This window comes from Streptopelia decaocto, assembly GCF_964273445.1.
Source record: "Streptopelia decaocto genome assembly, chromosome: 5".
NCBI classification, from domain to species: Eukaryota; Metazoa; Chordata; class Aves; order Columbiformes; family Columbidae; genus Streptopelia; species Streptopelia decaocto.
This window is the reverse complement of record NC_138659.1, coordinates 61,595,326-61,614,536: the sequence shown is the minus strand read 5'-3', so window position 1 is coordinate 61,614,536 and position 19,211 is coordinate 61,595,326. Positions and strand designations below refer to the sequence as shown.

General features: G+C 39.2%; 1 protein-coding gene across 9 annotated transcripts in view; it reads right to left on the bottom strand.

Annotated features, from left to right (window-relative positions):
• Nucleotides 1–3,531: 3,531 nt before the first annotated feature.
• Nucleotides 3,532–19,211, bottom strand: part of ADD3 (adducin 3) — a 99,681-nt gene continuing 84,001 nt past the window's right edge. For 7 of the 9 annotated variants that reach the window (XM_082054099.1, XM_082054100.1, XM_082054102.1 and 4 more), the window contains 13 exons: nucleotides 18,934–19,072; nucleotides 17,308–17,459; nucleotides 17,104–17,184; nucleotides 15,878–16,027; nucleotides 14,880–15,023; nucleotides 14,693–14,791; nucleotides 13,573–13,755; nucleotides 12,486–12,743; nucleotides 10,698–10,817; nucleotides 8,945–9,034; nucleotides 7,644–7,767; nucleotides 6,598–6,693; nucleotides 3,532–5,912 (listed from right to left, as the gene is read on the bottom strand). In XM_082054099.1, the coding sequence (XP_081910225.1) occupies nucleotides 5,614–5,912; nucleotides 6,598–6,693; nucleotides 7,644–7,767; nucleotides 8,945–9,034; nucleotides 10,698–10,817; nucleotides 12,486–12,743; nucleotides 13,573–13,755; nucleotides 14,693–14,791; nucleotides 14,880–15,023; nucleotides 15,878–16,027; nucleotides 17,104–17,184; nucleotides 17,308–17,459; nucleotides 18,934–19,072 (1,935 nt within the window). In that variant the 3' untranslated portion in view covers nucleotides 3,532–5,613. Of the gene's footprint in view, nucleotides 5,913–6,597; nucleotides 6,694–7,643; nucleotides 7,768–8,944; nucleotides 9,035–10,697; nucleotides 10,818–12,485; nucleotides 12,744–13,572; nucleotides 13,756–14,692; nucleotides 14,792–14,879; nucleotides 15,024–15,877; nucleotides 16,028–17,103; nucleotides 17,185–17,307; nucleotides 17,460–18,933; nucleotides 19,076–19,211 lie in introns of all 9 variants that reach the window. The other 2 variants (XM_082054105.1, XM_082054103.1) reach the window with 2 other exon arrangements.

Below are 19,211 nucleotides of genomic sequence, written 5' to 3'. Positions count from 1 at the left end.
AGCATAAAAACAGGGTGAGCATGCAGTGATGTTTCCAAGACCTTGCCCTCAGCCTCCAGCAATGTGCAGTTCGGAGACCAAGATGCCAAGTGTGCCTTTGGTAGAACTTCCCTGCTGAAGAGCAAGCAGACACAAATGGGTTGGCTGTAGCAGAGCACCCCGTTCCCTTTTAAAGAGTTATGAAAATGTAGTACAACTCACCAAACTGTCGCAGTTGAACTTCCAAATCAGCAGGTTTTTCTAATGTTTTAAAGTATCCTTCTTCACTGTAGACCTTACCAGAGACACAGGTGCTGTGACTTCTAGCTCTCCACTCACACCCCTGCAGCTCACCCGAGGGGCAGATCAGAGAGACCATGCCTGACCCTGAGACACCTGAAGCTCTGCAGCTCCTCAGCCCTGTCCCTGTCCCCCAGACCTTCCACCGGGGTCTCCTGCCTTTTCTGCCCCCATCATCCAGGGATGCTGAGAGCTCTCTGGCCTGTGGGCAAGGTTGCTGGAGAAAATACTGAACATACCAATATGCTTCTGCTCAGTGGAGCGAGCTTACAAGTGAAAAAATAATAAAATATTCTTAGCGAGTTGCAACAGTGTGAGCGGATTGAGGGGAGCGGAGGAGTCTTGCCTCCCGGACACAGCCTGCTCCATTGCTGGATTTTGAAATGAATCAATAAAGAAAATGAGTCCGACAGCCAGATGTCTGCTTTCATCTTGCTGCGCTGGAACTGGAATAAAGCCCACAAAATCTCCACCAAAATACTTTCTTTGAAAGCTCTTTGTTAATGGCTTTCTGACTGCAGGGAATGACGGCAGCAAACGCGAAGGTCTGATGCCATCTAATGGCCGCTTCCATTTTTACCGCTTACAGGCTGTGTTCGACTTTGGGACTCCCAACCACAATTGCAGAGCGCGAACTCTTAAATTTACGTTGCTCCCTGCAGACACAGAAAGAAGAAGGGCACAACCAGTTGTAAAGGGACTTTGAGAACGCATCTAAGGAAATATTTTCTCTCCCCGGCTCAGCATAATTGCCCTGTGTAGCTCCCACCACTGATGAGGTATCAGGGTTAAATACCTACACGGATGATATCAGAGCCAGGATGGAGACATTATCTGTGATCAGGTTTGCCCTCCAGTTCTCATCATCAGGCTTTGTTCTGTTGGCTTACAAGTTGATCACACTTGACTGAAACTTTCCATGCTGTGTGCTGGTCCAAGTGAAAACTGCTTGGGTGTGTTTGCATATACTATCGGCATGCATAGAATATAAAGCTAATGTAATCAAACACTTCCAAAGAACAAGGCTGTAGAAAAACACAAGTTTCTCCACATTACATTCTGGCAATCTTATCTTCTAGAAACCTAAATTGTTGCTGCCTTCACAACTGAGATTAGAAATTGTGGCAAAGGGATGAGTAACCTTTATGTAAGGGATGTGCTTTCTGCTATTCCTTTAAGAGTCTGTGTAAGCTCAGCCAATCTTCAAGTCTCTAAAAATAGGAGTTTATACAGGCTCTGTGACAGCTAAAATGTCAGAAGCGCCCATCTGCACTGATCGCCCTCCCGCCCTTCCCCGCCGGCTGCTCGTGCCGTCTGAGCTGCACACAAGGCAGCGCCCGCAGACAGACTGACCGCGCTCCAGCTGCCCGCACACACATCCCCGGGCAGACTCTAATTAGTGCTTTTCAATGAGTCCTCCACCTCATTTAACATACCGGACCTTTGAAAGAACAAACATGAACCCAGGCAATCACCCTGTGGCGAGGGTGATTTCCCCACCAGTCTGCAGGAAGAGGAGGAACATCGGTGCTCACGTCAAAAGTTGCCACCAGACCCGCACGCCTGGACTGGGCCAACACTGGCCCTTTCTCCCTGTCATTGGCTACTTAGCAGTACGTTGGATTTGAGAAGCTTCCACAGGCTGAAACAGTGAAAACTCAACAGTCTTGCAAACTGGACTTCCAGAAAATACAACATCCTCAACTACTGAACACCAGAGAAAACAGCAAGATATGCTACATGCTCAACAGTGGACAATAACTGAGCTGGCAAGGCAGGAAAATATTGGTCAAAATGGCCTATTACAGCCTTCACCAGGACATTCTCCTATCTAAATCAGCATCTAAATCCTGATCTAAAGTATACCTTATTCTGCAGTTTTCACAAATTGAGCAAAATCTGGTTTGCCATGTAACACTTGCCTCCAGAACAGGTGAGAGTCCATAAAAGAAGTCAGCAGGTGATCACCTGGATCACAACACAGATTTTAGTACGGCCATACCTACACAAAAGTGGGGTAGAAAGATGCACAACTTTATAAATCCCTTGTTTTCCACTACAAGGTTCTTGAGTGATAGCTTGCAAGTAACTGCCTCTTCTTTGTATTGCTCTTTCTTGGATTAAGCATCCTAATGGTAATAATTATTTCCTATTGTGTCAATGATCTGTTTTGAAGCTCATCTTTCCAAGGGCTCCCTCTTCCCAAGATTTAAGCCTTAATATACATTATGCCTGCTATGAACATCCTTTTGACTTGCAGAATCTCAGATCCTTCTTGTTAACACTTGAAAGAGTCAGATCTAAGTGAAAACAAAGGGTCTGCTGTGGTTCATACGCTCTTGCGAACAGAGTTCAAAGCAGAAAACTATAGATGCACTTAACCTCACAGTGTCAGCCCCTCCGTGTTCATCGAGTGTCCGCTTTCATGTTAGTGCAGCACTAAGCAGACTGATTCTGGAGACAAACGATAGTAAGAAAATTACTTGAACCTTGGTTAAGATTTATTGAAAATGCTGAACCAAAATTGTCCTCCCACACAGGGACTGAGTTCATGGAACTGTCTCCAGACTCAGAGGGCTGGATTTTGACTTTCTTGTAAACAGAAACAAAAGGCTGATTTACAGGAAGACAATGAAAATAAACATTTGTGAAGTCCTTAAAGACATTTCACAGAGTTGATATAGCTATAAAAACACAACACTGCAACTTCTGCAGCCTCAGGGACTCCGAGATACACCATATGCTGGCAGAGCATGACACAGACGTCTTCCAATAACTTTGCATTAAAAGCCTTCTCTACAAAATAACTTTGTTTTCATTAGTAGAATTAAAAATAGTAATTTCCACAAGCTATTTCCCTGCTCTGTACTTACACAGACCTTAAACCATCCAAGTCCCACATCTCGGGCCATCACACGTAAACCCACGCTGCAGAGCAGAACACACAACCCAAGGAGCCGGGGAAGCAGCCGGGGTGAGGAAACCCTGTGGCATGGACGCAAAACAGCCTGACAATGCCGCCTGTTTTACCACAGGCCCGTCCTCGTTCATCTCCGGGATCTGTGACACAGAAAACAATTGTTCTCTAATAAGATCAGATTATTTTCTTGCATAGCTTTCGGAATAAGCATAAGCAAGAATCCATCTTCAGAATAAACTCTCGAGAAGTAACACGCATAATCAAAGCATCTTTTCTACAAGCGAGAGACTCAAGAGCACTGTTACAAACAAAAGGCTGCTACACAAAATCTATCTATTTAAAATACTGTTTATTTGTGATTTAACATTAATTAGCATTACATCTATGAGCAATTTCAGATAACATTTATATATTTTCCACAGGACACAAGAGTTGGCTGGCTCATTCTTTATGCCAAAGCAAGTAAATAGAGGCATTAGCAAAAGGTGCAAATAGTTCACGGTTGCATTTTAAAAAATATTTATGCACATTGCATTCATTTAGATATATTTTTTAAAAAGTTATGAAAAGCGTAGTTCACAGGTTACTGTTTCTACATATGTTGTAATACAACACAAATAATGTAGAACATAAAAAACAAAGTAAGCAACTGAAAGTTTCCACTATGATTAAAAACACTGATTCCAGTATTTAGTGATAGCTAGAAAATTGTTTCCAGGATCCATTCCAACATTGCATTATCACACTGACACGGTCAAAGCTAACCAGCCCCCAAACATGCTATAATCAACATTTTTGCATGCCAAACCACTCTCCAGCCATATTTAACAATTATATATTGTATAATATTTCAACCGGCAATTTGGGAATCACATGGATCTTTAAAATGTACTTCCTATTGCAATGACTGATTTACAGACAGTTTGACACAGCGAAGAAAACCCTATGTAAAGTTCTATGTTTAGTTTGTATTTACAATACAGTAAAAGTACTAAAATGACAATATCAGTAAAAATGAGTAAGTGGCGGTACCGCCCTTACCCGTGGCACTAGGCTCTGATTTGCTCTGGGTTCATCCAAAGGACAACACAGATTCACGAGACCCTTTTACAATCCAAAAGAAAGTGAAGGAAAAAACCCAAAGTGTTGCACTCTGTATGAATCCATACAAGTTATTTAAAATGTCTAACATGGAAATGTCACTTTGCTGATTTAATAAAAATACCCCACAATCCATATCATATATTTAAAAAAAATAATCAAACTTTTACTTTCTTTGTCTCCTCCTATTTTCTTACTATTTCACTTTCCCTTTTAACAGTTTTGTTTCCTTCATTTGGTTAAGAGATTATTTTTCTTCATTCATTAGCAATACCATGAGAGAAAAAGAAAACAAACCACAAGTAATTTTTAAACATGAATCCAGTTCAATTTTATATGCTTTTATCCTTTGATTTCTAAGTCCCTGGATTCCTGACTTATATTTAAGTATACTCTAAACCAAGCATTCTTAAATACACTCTACTATTAAATGCTTGGTTCACATGCTTATAATACCTTTATACTGAATGGTATACAAACATTTGAACATATAAAATCTTCTTTTTGTTTTGCCAGTTAAACTAAATTATCAATGTTAAGTGTATAAAAGCCCCTTTCTTGAAAAATAAGGGTTTTCCCCTCCCCAACTGATAGAATAAAAAAGAAGTCTTCAAAAATTATATTTCACTAAAATGAAATATTTGGCAAAAAAGTTATTGAAGAATGGAATTCTTTAGACATCTTGTATAATTCCAAATAAACTTTCTCTTACACAGTTTTTCCCCTAATATTATGTGCCAGTGTATAATATTTCTATATGATCTAGTCTTAAAAAAGATTTAAAGGTGTGCTGTTACTATGCACCCACTCAAAGAGGGGTACAGAAACATAAAATATATGGTCAAAAATCACAATACAAAAATGTATGCTCTGGTTATGAAATGAGACAGCAGTTTTAAAAAGTCATATGATCACTCAACAGTAACTTCAATAAAGACTTTAACTGTACTGAAAATTTTAAGGTCGGCAAAATACTCCAAGCAGAACTCGCTGCTGCATACTGTGATGGTATTTGATCTTGCTATGATGGTAATTGAGCACCTGCCAGTGTAGTTCTACATGAAACTAATGAGCGTTTCCAACCCTCATAGCAATTTTGGGCACAGTTAGGTGAGAGATGAATTAATTTTCCACTAACATGAAAGGTTGGGTTTTTTTTGTCTGTTTGGTTGGGTTTTTTTTAAAGCAAAACCTCTTCCAGTTCCTTTTTGTGTAGGTTAAAAGTCCAGTTACTGCACACTCCTAACACTACGCTGTTAATGGTCAACTGAAACGTTTCAAATGTGCAACGTCTCCTCACTGCAGAACTGCACTTACGCTTCTACTTTCTCCTTCTTTTTACTCTTTTTCAGGAAAGATGGTGTGCGGAACTTCTTCTTCTTCTTTGATGGAGATTTGGAAGGCGACCCTTCAGGGGACAGGGTCTCTTCTATCTTTTCAGAGCTTTTAATTGTGATCTCTACGCTCTCCACAGTACTCGTTGTTAACTGACTGACCCTCCTGGTGAGATCTTCTTCCACATCATGTGCATCTTCCTTGCCGTTCACCACCACAACTGGCAACTCCACTGATATTAGCTTAGCGTTCTGGGTATAAAGATCTTCATGATTTTCTGAAAGAACAGATAATTTTGCAATTATTTATGTCCACTATAATGCAAAAAACCCCAGAATTGAGACAAAATCCACGGGGTCTGGACTGTGATGCAAAGAATGACACTCAAAGTGCTTAGATGTGTTTTTTTCTCCTTTTATCTGTACTCTTACTCATTGTAAACAGACAAATGTTGTGAAAATGTCATTAAAGCAAAATGGGCTGGCAAGGCTAACCTTATATCTGCCAGGTACACATACAGTTGAAGCTGGATACACTATATACAAATACAGTCTACACAGCATATATGTATACAGTCCCAAGCGATCAGAATTACTCTTTACTGCATTAGACTAATTTATGAAAATGCAGCCATTTCATACAGAAGTCTTTAGAAAATTACCCTTTCCAAATGCCTTCTTAGACTTCACTGGAAAAGTCTTGGGCAAGAAATCTAATCTTAACGCTTTCAATAAATTTGAAATAAAATATCTATTTCCCCTAACTCCAGTAATATCTAAGTTTCAGTATGCCCTGCATTATTTTCAGTTTGTAAGAATTATGTACTAGAAAAAAATGGGAAAAGCAGTTTTGGTAAAAGAGGTCTCTTTTTGGCTCAGTGGACTTCATGCAAGTGTAAAGAATGCAGCAGATGACTCAGGTTATCAGAGCCATTGGCATTGTACAGAAAGTGCTTGGAATACCTTCTAATTTGTCTGGGACATTTTGCGGGGATTGAGTTTGTGACTGAATTTGTGACACAGATGAACCGTCATCTGAGAATAATTCCTGTTCAGCATCTGCAGGACAAGATTTGAATTAGTCGCCATGCAAAAGTCAAAAACAAGCAAGAATGTCAGTGCTAGTGCCACAAGGTTAACAGCTCTGCTAGCATTGCGTTGCTCATGCTGACAACATCAGGAAGTTACAATACACAGTTTAAACTCTATAGAATTATGGATTTAAACATTTTATTTGCTAACAAACATTATATATTAGTTCTTTAACAGAAAGAATTGAAAAAAGTGGCAAGGTTGCATTCCAAGTAGCATGCCCTATGGTTTTATCTAGCTGTAAGTCACACAGTTTGCTGTTACAGTAAGGTATTATGCTACACCCTGACTATGATATATAGGAAAATTGTTTCATTACACAATATTAGTGAAGAAAGAATGCATAGTAAGTGTTACTGTTAAAAAACAAAACAAACCCCCTATGTATAAGGAATTATGTATTATGGAATAGTAGTGTTGGAAAAAGATTTAAAAAGTGAAAATAGATGAGCCCTGCACATTGGAAGAACAGAAGAAAAATTAAAGAAGCCAAGAGCAAGCATCTCAGCAAACTTTTGCTCAGTTGGGCACAGACCTGAGCAACTTGATCTAACTTTGATAGCAACTTTGAGGAGGAGGTTGGATTAAGATGACCTTCTCAGGGCTCCTCCAATCTAAGTTACTCTATGATTCTGACAAAAAAGTCATTCTGTTACAGTGTGTTTTTGTTAACCCCATTTCTGAGCAAACCTTTCATTTTAGCACTAACCAAAGTAAAAAACAAAAGAAAAAAACCACAAAACAAACCAAAAATCCAAAACAAAGAATTCCACCATCTCAAGAATTATTAGCTCTAAAGTAGTTGCCAACAGTATATACTAATAATTAACACATATACATTTTTTACAGTAGATTTTTTCAAACTAAACCCTCATTATTAAAATGCAAACCCCAACACTTAAAAGTACATCACAGACCTTCCAACCCTTGCTGTTTGCGCTCAATTGTTTTCTTATACTCTTCCAGTTCCTTTTCTGTGAGATGGCTGAACGGGTTGGGTGGTGCCGGTGGTGCGTGTTCATCATCTTCAAATTGCATTGGCTGGAAAAGAGAAAACCACAAAATATAACAGTTAAAAAAAGCAGCAAGCAAACAAGATGTATATGGTTAATGTTTCTGTTTTGCCCAAAATTTGGTGACACCAGATTGGTAGGGAATACAGAAGAAAACCACAGATGCATCCAGATGAAAATAACCCCATTTAATAGGCATTCACACAGTAATGAGCACTGAGCTGTAAATCATCATCCTTTTGCAGCAGCACAACTATTATTTGAGGTTTTTTTTTTCTTGTATCAATGAGAACAGCTTTATAGTAGAGAGCTGCTTCAACAGCTTACACTTCGTGGACTAATATATTCTTCAGAGAAGTGGAAGTTCTTTAACAACAGGAGTTAAAAAATAAGGTTCCCCTTATTTTCTGTAAACATCCCAAATTCTAGGAATTTTTGTGTAGGAAAGTGACTATGCTCACGGTCCAGGTTGAGCAATCTAACTGAAAGAGCTCTTCTGAGACTACTCTTACAATGACAAAGCTAAAATTATACTCATGTTGAAAGAAAACTCATTTTGAAAATATTCTGAAGTAAACAAGCAAACTCCATAGTATCTCAAAAGAATACTGGAAACCAAAATGGGAAAACAGATGCACTAACCCATGGATGGTTGGAAACTCTCAGGACTACAGAGTTCCAATTAATCACAGTTTGTTATATAACTTTATTAGGGGTATCTGCACTGTTTGGAAGTATTTTTTATTAATGAAAATATTAATGTGGACAGGTAAGAAACTGCAAAACCTCCCAATAAGAAGCCAGTTTCCAATGCAACGTGCCTTCTACACAGTCCCATCCCAGCTTTTAAACTCAGTTATTTATGGGTGTCAACCACTTTCTTTAGCAGGGGTTCCACAGATGGATAAACAGATTGTTTCTGGCACCATGCATTGCAAAGTTCATCACTCTTCAGCTGAAATGGTTTTAGACAGGGGTCCTACTTCATCAATTTCAATGGCAGGCAAACTTACTATTCATATTTCCATTTGAAACTAACGTTTTAAACCTCTGAAGTGAAACACGAATAAAATGTATCATATATGTCATTAAAATAATCAGTTCTAACAAAGCATTTAGAAAGAAAATGGCCCAAACTGATGTTTGAAAGACAGGCAGCCAAATGACCCAAATATTTGTAAATAAATCAGTTATATTCTACTCACTGGACTCGGCTTTTTATCCACAACAATCCCAGCGAGAAGCTGAGACTGTGGTCCTGCTGTCTTTAGGTCATATCGGTTTTGCTCCCTTATCTATAGAGAGAGAAAATAAACAGGGTTAAAATCAGATATTTCTCTTTAACAAATCTTATGCCCATCAGTTCGCAAAGCCAATAACACAGGCAGCAGTGAGTGGCTGGAGGATCAAGCTGTATGCTGTTGCACCTACAAATAAATGTCTCTCCTTCTACCTTTGAATGCACTGTATATCTCATTTAGCCCTTCAGATACTCCCAAATACCCAACCTAGTCCCAGCTCCTGCACCTCATAGAATCACAGAATCATTCCAGTTGGAAGAGACCCTCAGGATCATTAAGTCCAACCATAACCTATCTCTAGCACTAAACCATGTCCCTAAGAACCTCATTTAAATGCCGTTTAAGCACCTTCAGGGATGGTGACTCCATCATTTCCCTGGGCAGCCTGTTCCAATGCTTCACAACCCTCTCCATTAATATTTTTTTCCTAATATCCAGCCTAAACCTTCCCTGGTGCAACTCGAGGTCATTTCCTCTTGTCTTGTCACTTGCTACTTGGGAGAAGAGACCAACACCCTCCATGCTAGGACCTCCTTTCAGGTAGTTGTAGAGAGTGAGAAGGTCTCCCCTCAGCCTATGCAAACCAGCCCATGCAAACCAGTATTTAGAAATAAGCTCCAAGGAACAGTATGTCCCTGAAACTGTTCTCTCCATCCCATAAATGACCTATGTTAGGCTATTGGAGAGATCTCTGCAGTCACAAAGTTTGGTAAAGTTTTCCTCTCTGTGAATAGCTGACTATTTTCCCCAAACCAATTATGCTGGCTTCACATTGTCAGTGCTTAAGAGACTGATAGATCAGATATAAATACAAATACAGATAATAAAAAAAAAATCCAGAGTGGAAAAATAGGAATAAACCATCTAATGAGACAGTGACATGCATGAATTGAAATGTATTTATCTGGGACTTGTATTATTAATCTCTAGATGATTAGAGGGTGCCTTTGCAGTTCTAAGGAAGGGAGTTGCTCCTTCTGACTCCATTTCAGTCCCCACGGATACTGATACAGTGCTTTCCAAGAAAGAAAAAAAATGTAATCAAATGGAGAGTGTCCTGAATATCTGTTAATATAGTTATGCCTAGGGTGGAGTATTTGGCCAGACTGACAGTCAGCATCTTGTGTGCTGGAAGGGAAAAGCAGTGAGATACTTGTGTTTACAAAGAGGTTCAACAATACCTCACATTTTCCTTTTTTTTTTCTGCTATTAGGAGGAGGATGGGACCATAGAAACTCCAGCTTAATAAGTGCTAGGAGAATTAATACAGAACAGAGTGAGATTACGGTCTGAGACAGAATCATGCTGCAGATGATGCACCACAATTCAGTTCATGTTGACCCCTAATTATCCACTAAATGTAATGCTAAATAGCTGGGACTACTATTTCCCATCTATCATTTCCAGAGTTAATACTCATCCTTCATTAAACTATTGCATTCAAAATTTTTATATATGTATACATAGCATATGTATCTACAGACTTCGTGTTTATCATACATTTAAATACGTGCCTTTTTGTGCCAAAATCACATACAAAGAAACTTCTTAGCAAAATGAGAACATTTGAAAACATTATTTTACTGCTGTGTTGAATTATTACTTGAACATATAATTTGGAAAAATTACCATTTTCATTTAATTACACTTATTTTACCTTATTTCTCTTTTCCAACACTTCACTTGGGTTTGTGTTTAGAGGAACAAATTGGTTTGGATCTTCGATTTTGATTGGTGTCCCTCCACTAGTCTTGGAGGAGTCATCAGCTTTCATCCACTTATAGAAAAAAAAGAAAAAAGCTAAAAACACCAACACGATGGGGAGGAACAATCCTCAGTGTTGTCTTACTGCTAAACAGAAGGTATAAAGACAGGACTTTCTGACTGTATTCTCAATTCTACATGACATCCACGAAAGAATCCCAACTCCTTACAAGTCTGTTTGCCCAAGAGGATTTAAGTTGTCTTGATCACGTACCATCACTTTTTGTAAACATTGAAATACATTCCTGAAAAACGCAGTACTAACTGTGCGCTAGTGAAGTCATATTTAGAAAAGATCATGCTTCCTAGTAACTGGCACACAGATCCACCAGCTCCAAAGCTCTGCTTCATGCAATTAGCTTCCACCTCTGCTAACCACACATTTTGTCTGTAGTTTTTCTCCTTTGTAAGCAAAGTTCAACATCAGCTGCTGAGGGTATTTCTCCCAAACTTCAGTTTAGAAACTCGCTAGTCTGCCAGCAGGAGGAGCTGGTGCTTTTACAGTTGTACTATGTGACTGGGAGTAGCCCGATAGAAAATAACACGCTTTGTGGTGCCATGAGAGCGACTTCTCTCCAGGCTGCAAACACAGTGGAAACATCTTGGTGAGTTGAATGAGGAGGAAAAAAAATCTTGATCATCACTAAAAGTAGTATCATGAACAGACTCTTCAAAGTCTGTTTTCAGTAGGCTCCCAAAGAGGAAAGGGGCAGTTTGAGATTAATTCACAGAATCATAGAATGTTAGGGATTGGAAGGGACCTCAAAAGATCATCCAGTCCAATCCCCCCACCGGAGCAGGAACACTCAGATGAGGTTACACAGGAAGGTGTCCAGGTGGTTTTGAATGTCTGCAGAGAAGGAGACTCCACAACCTCCCTAGGCAGCCTGTTCCGGTGCTCTGTTACCCTTGCTGAGAAGAAGTTTCTTCTCAAATTTAAGTGGAATCTCTTGTGTTCCAGTTTGTACCCATTGCCCCTTGTCCTACCTTTGGTCGTCACAGAGAAGAGCCTGGCTCCATCCTCATGACACTCACCCTTTATGTATTTGTAGACATTAATAAGGTCACCCCTCAGTCTCCTCTTCTCCAAGCTAAAGAGACCCAGCTCCCTCAGCCTTTCCGCATAAGGGAGATGCTCCACTCCCTTAATCATCTTTGTTGCCCTGCACTGGACTCTCTCCAGCAGTTCCCTGTCCTTCTGGAACTGAGGGGCCCAGAACTGGACACAATATTCCAGGTGTGGCCTCACCAGGGCAGACTAGAGGGGAAGGAGAACCTCTCTCGACCTACTAACCACCCGCCTTCTAATACACCCCAGTTTGTGCTTCCCTGGTGTAGAGAACAGAACAACCTATGGGTTATTAAAAACCTTACTATGTTTGGTGGGTAATTAATAGAACAAAATGATATGGTAGAAAAACTGTTTTCTACTTCAGGCATCAGAAGGGCTAGTAACAAAACAGAAATCATTGTGAAAATTTATCATAAACTCTTACTTTTCCAAACAGTCAATCCCTCTTTTTCCTGAACAAAGGAGGCCCTTAGTACTGATACCACTAAGTCTCCCCAAAGGCTATTTTTATTTGTTTGATAAACTTCTTTGATAATCCTCATATAAACTGTGCATAATTTACTTCCAAGTAGTGCAAAAACTAAGCAACCATCTAAAGTATCTGCCTACCGTGATCTTAGTCCTAGGACTGGTTTCCCCGTTCCAGGACTCCTCAGGCACATTAACTTTCAAGTATGTGTTTGGAGAGTTCAGCCACCTTGTCTTTTCCCTCTGTTGCTTCTGCGCCAGGAATTTCAGGGGGGAAAGCGGGACTGTATCATCTTCAAACGAAAAGGCAGTCACAGTGGCTGGGATCTCAACGTCACTCTTATGTCTGGGTTTTTCTCTGACTAATGGTTGCCTATAGGCATAGCCAGTTCTATACCCCTATGGAAGAGGAAAAAAATAGATTAAAAAATAACAACAAAAAAACCATTTTAAAATCAGAAAAATCTATCCAAAGTAGTCATGGAAGTTTTGTGCTGCTCTATATGCTTTAAGCAGGTACACTGAGATCTTCAGAGAACAGGCTACTGGTGTTGTCCATCATTCATCCATACTACTAACATTCAAGAGACCCATTTAAAATACAGTACAGCAGCAGCTGGGCAGGACCCCACTCACACTTCACCTCCCTCTCATCTTCATGAACACGTGGCCACCAAATGACCCCCTTGCTCAGGTTATGACCTCAGCAGCTTGCATGAGGACATTTCTATCTGCCTTGCACAATGGCACATCCTAGTCCATGACACTCCCTGCTTCGTCACTATTTGTATTAAAGGCTGTTCCAGAATTCACACTGCAGTGAATCAGACATGTCAGACAAATAATAAATCATCAGCTTATTTTCTAATATTAGAGTTAATAAAAAAATACAGAGGGAATCTGCTATGTCAATTTACTATGTGGTGGTTAACATACATTTTTACTATTAAGCTACTATAAAAAGCAAATATGTTTGTGAGATGGGCTGGACAAAATTTATATTCAAAACATTATAAATTCTTATCAAGACAGCATACTATTGTCGGATAAAGTGACATAATAGAAACTAAACCAAGCAGAAGAGATTTCACATACAATAAAATTTACTTTGCCTTCATTTTCACACTCACAAAGAAATCAGAAAAAATAATTTGGTTTACAGAAGATAATCCTACACTCTCAGAAGCTTACAAACACCATATGGACAAGGCCATCGACGTGCTCTCACCAGGTTGTCCAGCATCCGCATGAGCGCTTCAAATTCTTGCTCCCCAACTTTCCATTTGTGTTGCGAAGCCATATTAACTCCACCTCCTCCAGTCGCTGCCACGGCGTGCGTGGAAGGCTTGAACTTCTGCAGATCCAGCAGCAGGAGATTGTCTATCCCACCTGCTCCAGCTAATGCATGAACCTAGAAACAGCAATGAGAGTATTGCATTCAGGGAAAAGCTTTCGGATTCTCTGCTTTTCTGAATTGACAGGAGGAACTAACACATGCTGCAGTTATTTCTCAGGCTAGTTTTCTACTATGCGAAAATGTATTAAAATATATAGCAAGTGATGTTGTTGAAAGGGTGATAACGTCTGCTAACAACTGCACTTTTAAAGGAGTAGACTCAAACACTAGCTATCAGAGTACCTTAAAAAGGTCTTTCTGCATCACCCGACTAAAAATATTATGCTTTTAAATCCATTTCAAAACAAACAAGTCATTGAACGCAAATGAATGGCAGGGTAAGGAAGCAAAGGAAAGAAGAGGGAGACCGACATTTGCATTACCAAATGCCCACATGGGAGGACAGGATGACTGGGTGAACAAGTAAGAGCAAAGTGATGAAGTTTCTGGGTGTGGGCTTAAGAGTTATGGAAGGTGAGGACACTTTCAGGAGTCTTTTGTCACAAGTTATAGATAATACCTAGACACCTAATTAAAGTTAAGACAAAACTGAAACAACTGATTTGGGGAGTTAAGGTATGTCTAAATCCCCTACCCTCCACCATTGCTCCAAAGATCTTTTGTTTATTTGGTTTTACGAATCTTTGTGATCATAGAGAGAAGCATCTTTCCTTGTTACAACATTCAGCTCACTCTCCACAGCATGGAGCAAAACCTGTACCCTTGGAGTGTAACAACACTGATACTCATTCTAGGAAGAGTGATACAGTATTTGTGCTGTTCCTTCTATGCTTTCCTGATTATTCCAGTTTCTCTGACTTTGAACTAGCATACAATTACTGGATCCCACAACTCCAAATATTTTGTAAATATTAGAGTTCTTCCCATCTGGGATGTAATCTATAACTCAGCAGCATTAATGATTGAAATTAAACAAAGATAAAACTCTCACCTGTGTTTCACAGGCCAGTTGAACGTTAAAAATATAGTGGAATGCTTCTTCCAGTGTCTCTCCCAGTGCCACCACACCATGGTTTCTCAAGACTAATACCTAGTAAATGAAGACACTACTGTTAAATGGTAGAAACTGGAGCAGTACATGAAAATTGTTTATGAAGTGCGTGAATGAGGTTGAATACCTTGCAACTGGGCCCAAGAACTTTCTGAAGCTGAATTCTCTCTTCCTGTTCATCAAGAGATCCCTGGTAGTTGTAATAAGCAACATCTCCCAGAATCAGTGCCTCCTGTGATATGGGAAGGATGCCACACTTCATAGACGAAACCTGTTTCATGAAAATCGAGTACTGATAATTAGGAAAAAATAAAACTCTTAAAACCCACATCTCAAACACACAGACCTTAGCAGGATGTACTTTGTATCTTTGCTAGAAGACAGACAAAGTCTCCATAGTGGAAGCTTAGAAGCAATACCTTTTTCTTTTTCAGATTCATTATAAAAAAAGACAAATTATCCCAACTGTGTTAATTTTTGTGAATTTTATCCATGTTTAATTCTCATCATAAGCTTACTTAATGGTTTTTCCTTCTTTCCCACATTTACAACTACAAAAATCTAGTATAAAAGCAGTTACCCATTGCTTTTTTTTGTCTATAGTTAAGGAATTAATATATTTGCATTTATACATAAAATAGTATTAAGTTATATATTTATCTCAGACCAATTCTTTCAGGTCTCCTTACATTTTTATTATTGTTATACAGACCATTTTTTACTTCTATGTTAACTATGACTTTTTAATAGTGAGGCAAATCCAAACTGAATGTAATTACTAATTAAACCACTTAAAAATGGAGTCGCATAATGCAAATGATGATGTATACAGCATATTATATAATCTAAGATGCTATAAATGAAGCCCCAGCAAATGATATACTTTACAGCCTCCTCAACCTGAGCACAATCTTAGGCGAGCATCAGGTTATTCCTACCCATTTTAGTGCAGTGGCTCAGCCCTCTTTCTCTGCTGATTTGATAACCTCACACCTTTCTTTACCAGTGTAGAGTCAATGTTAAAAACCAAAATAGAACTGGTATGAGCAGTGATTCTCAGTCAGAAATGTGCTCTAAGCTCATAAGGCAAACCTGTTTTCTTTTAATGCCAGAAGGAAGACTTACAGCTGCCGTTGCAGGGGTGTGTATGTGTATTACACATCTGACATCAGGGCGTGTGGAGTAGATGGCCACATGTGGACTGAATCCTGCATTGTCAATACTTAGAGCTGTGCTTCCCTGGTCAACAACATCTCCTAGGATGTTTACTTTAACCTGGAAAAGTTAAACAAAGGAACCATATTCAAAATGTTTGTAAGAACTGCCATTATCTACAAACCACCCTCCCTTTCTTTCTTGGTACCAAATTTCCTTCCCCATATTTAGGGCTCAGAGCATGAAAAAAAGTAGGAGAGCAGACAGGAATCTGTGTGTCGATCAGCCCCCCTGCTACCCACACCCTTGATAGTTGTTGGAAGTCCAGGTGTGGAGAAAGTAAAGACAAGACCCTGATGCAACATATATTCATTCCTCTTTGGTCTAGCTGACCTTATTATTTTTTTTGACTTTCAAAAATCAATTTTGTTAACATTTCCTACATTTTAAATATGAAGAAAAAACAGCCTCTGAGAAATTTCCTGTAAGAAAATTAAATGCATAGGGAATGTTCAGGTTCACGGGAACATTAAAATAATAATTCCAGGATCAACAAAAAACAACAGCAGGGGCATATCAGGTCTTGTTCTCATGTTTGTATTTTGGTTCTGTGTTTGCTGGTGTAATGCTATCAGTCTTGATGCGCTAGCCCTTCCAACTGGAGGTAGTTTCTATACAGAATCATACTGACATGAAGAACATATGGCAGGTTCTGCACCAAAAGATGAGTGATTTAGCAGCTACCGTTGCCTAAATGCCAATCTGTAACTTCACCCAACTCCTTTGTTGAGCCTGGGGAAGATTATTCAACTTTATTTCCCCACTTACAAAGATAAGAGCAGATTCTACTAACACTACTCCTACAGAGTCATTTCATATGTATTACCATATTGTCAGGTTATAGGAGGTTGCTGTTACACTGAGGTTATTTGATGAGCTGCACCAGACAGGAAAACAAAACTTTGCTGCTCCACATTGAAGCTGAAGGCAATGCAACAGAAAGCAAAGCTAAACCCAAAAAGAAATGCTGAGGATAAAGGATGCTAATGTCCAGATCTCTAAATAGTTAATCAGCTTTTCATCTGGCGGGTAAATAATAAAAACCATAACCCAGCACGATTATAGTTTAGAAGTCCATTTCAGCAGCCACAAACGGGTTTAGCCTTGCTGGTTATTACAGCAGGTGAATCACATACCAAATTAGAAGCTGAAGCTTCAGAAAAGGACAGACCTCTTGGAATGATTAGAATATGGTCATGTTCTTTGCTCACTCTTACCTGGAAAGGAGGAAAAAAATGGATTACTGATATATTTTTGAATTTATATCAATCAGGGGGAAAAATAATTTGAATGAATAGGTAAGATTCCAAATAAAGTTTTTAGTTCTCTAAAATACTTACTGTAATATAGGCATTTGGCAAATGTGCCCACCCAAACAAGTCGGCCAACCTATATAAGCTGGCTAACTTGCAACGAGTAAGTTTTTCTCCCTTAACAAATGAGGAGGTATCTATCCCAGGTAGATCGTTGATGGGTGTAATCATTCCATGGCCTGAAAAACATATAAAAAAATATGATGGCCATTCAGAAAACTAAATAACTTCTAGCTATATCATGATCTGCCAGAAGTAGTGTATTTAAACTGTTAGCACAGCAGTACCAGCAATTCTTAGACTGGAACTGCACTGCTGGAATTTCTAAGGTCTTTACTGAAGCCTCCGTTACCTTAAGACAGTAGGAACCATACTCAGAATTTAAGTCTTCATCTTTCTTTCAAACATGAGAGAGGTGAAATACAGCCTTCCTTTGGAGTACCACTTGGATTTTGAGCTTTCTCCTGATTCAAGATCCTATATAGGACTGGAACTGCGCTTAAGACATTTGCCACTGATTAAGTTATTTTAACATGTTTGAAAATTACAGGAGAACACATTCCTGCTGGAATTCCGACACCAGTATAACTATTTGAAGAGATGTCTCAGTCTGAGCACTCTAATTTAGCCCTAATGAAGAAGTTACAATTAGTGCAAGAGTTCTCAAACTGCTGGAGAGACCACCTCTTCACAGAGAAGGCACAAAGATCAGTTTATCTCTTTTGACTTGCGACTACACAAACATACATTTGTCCCCTTCACGAATGCACAATATCCCTTCGAGTGCTACAGCCTTTGCTTACATGAAATGTAAGACCAGAAGAAGTAAAAGTGATTTTGGTTTTCAGCAGAAAGAGTCTGTACTTTGAAATTAGTCACCCTGTCCGAGTCTCTGAGCAAACGCAGCAGAGACAGCAGTGGGACCTGCAGCCTCAATAACCAGCCAGAGACACAGAGATAAGAGTATCTGGGCTCTCTGTTGTTCTCTTCCACTCATTTTGTTAAATGAACTATGAAAAGCCATTTTGGGACCAGTTCTCAAAAGGTGCTGAATACTGACAGCTGCCACTGTACTTCAGGCTTGTGAGCTCCCATATGATGTCCACCCACAGGACTCACGTTGACTTTAACGTTTCAGTGCTTCACAACTTGGAAAGAAGAACTTGGGTGTTAATTGAAAGATCCTCATGACATCTTTATGACTAGAGTGCATACTACAAGCTGTTTTTAACTGTGGGAGCTGTTTGTGGAACTATCCACCCACTCCTTTTTAAAAATAATAATTTATATGCAAGAGTAGAAAAATAATTTAAATTGTCATGTATTTCACATCTTGTTTTATGCTCATGTTAAAGCACTAATAGTAACAGGGTGCAGCATTTTTTTTGCTCCCTACCTCAGTTAAACTTTTACTGGCAAATTCTACAATAACTGAGTGTGAAGACTCCAAACATTTTGGATATGATTATACAAATCAAAGAATTCAAAAGAAAGAAGCCTAAAAAGGAAAGTTAAGGTCACCATCTGTACTACTTCACAGCTGAATCAAGCTCTGACAGAACTTTTATTCAAAGAAAGGGGAGATCCCAGCCTGAGGCCTGGTGATAATAAAAGAAAGAGGAAAAAGTGCAATTATATGCATAATTCACTTACTGAGTGGAGATGAGGAAAAACCTGCAAAAGAGCTTGCTGTAATGTATTCAGCAATCTGCTGTAATGCAAGCAGTCCAGTGGGGTTATTGCCCTTCTTCATCTGTTCTTGAATAAGGCATTCCAGATCTTCTCTAAAAGCCTGTAGAAACATTTGAGAATCAAGGAAACCCGGCTTTGACAGAAATAAGATTACTGTAAGTGGGGCTGGTAGCTTCACCTGTTGTTAATGTTATACTGTACTTCTCCTCAGACCTTGTTTTTAGCTGCTTATAACTTTG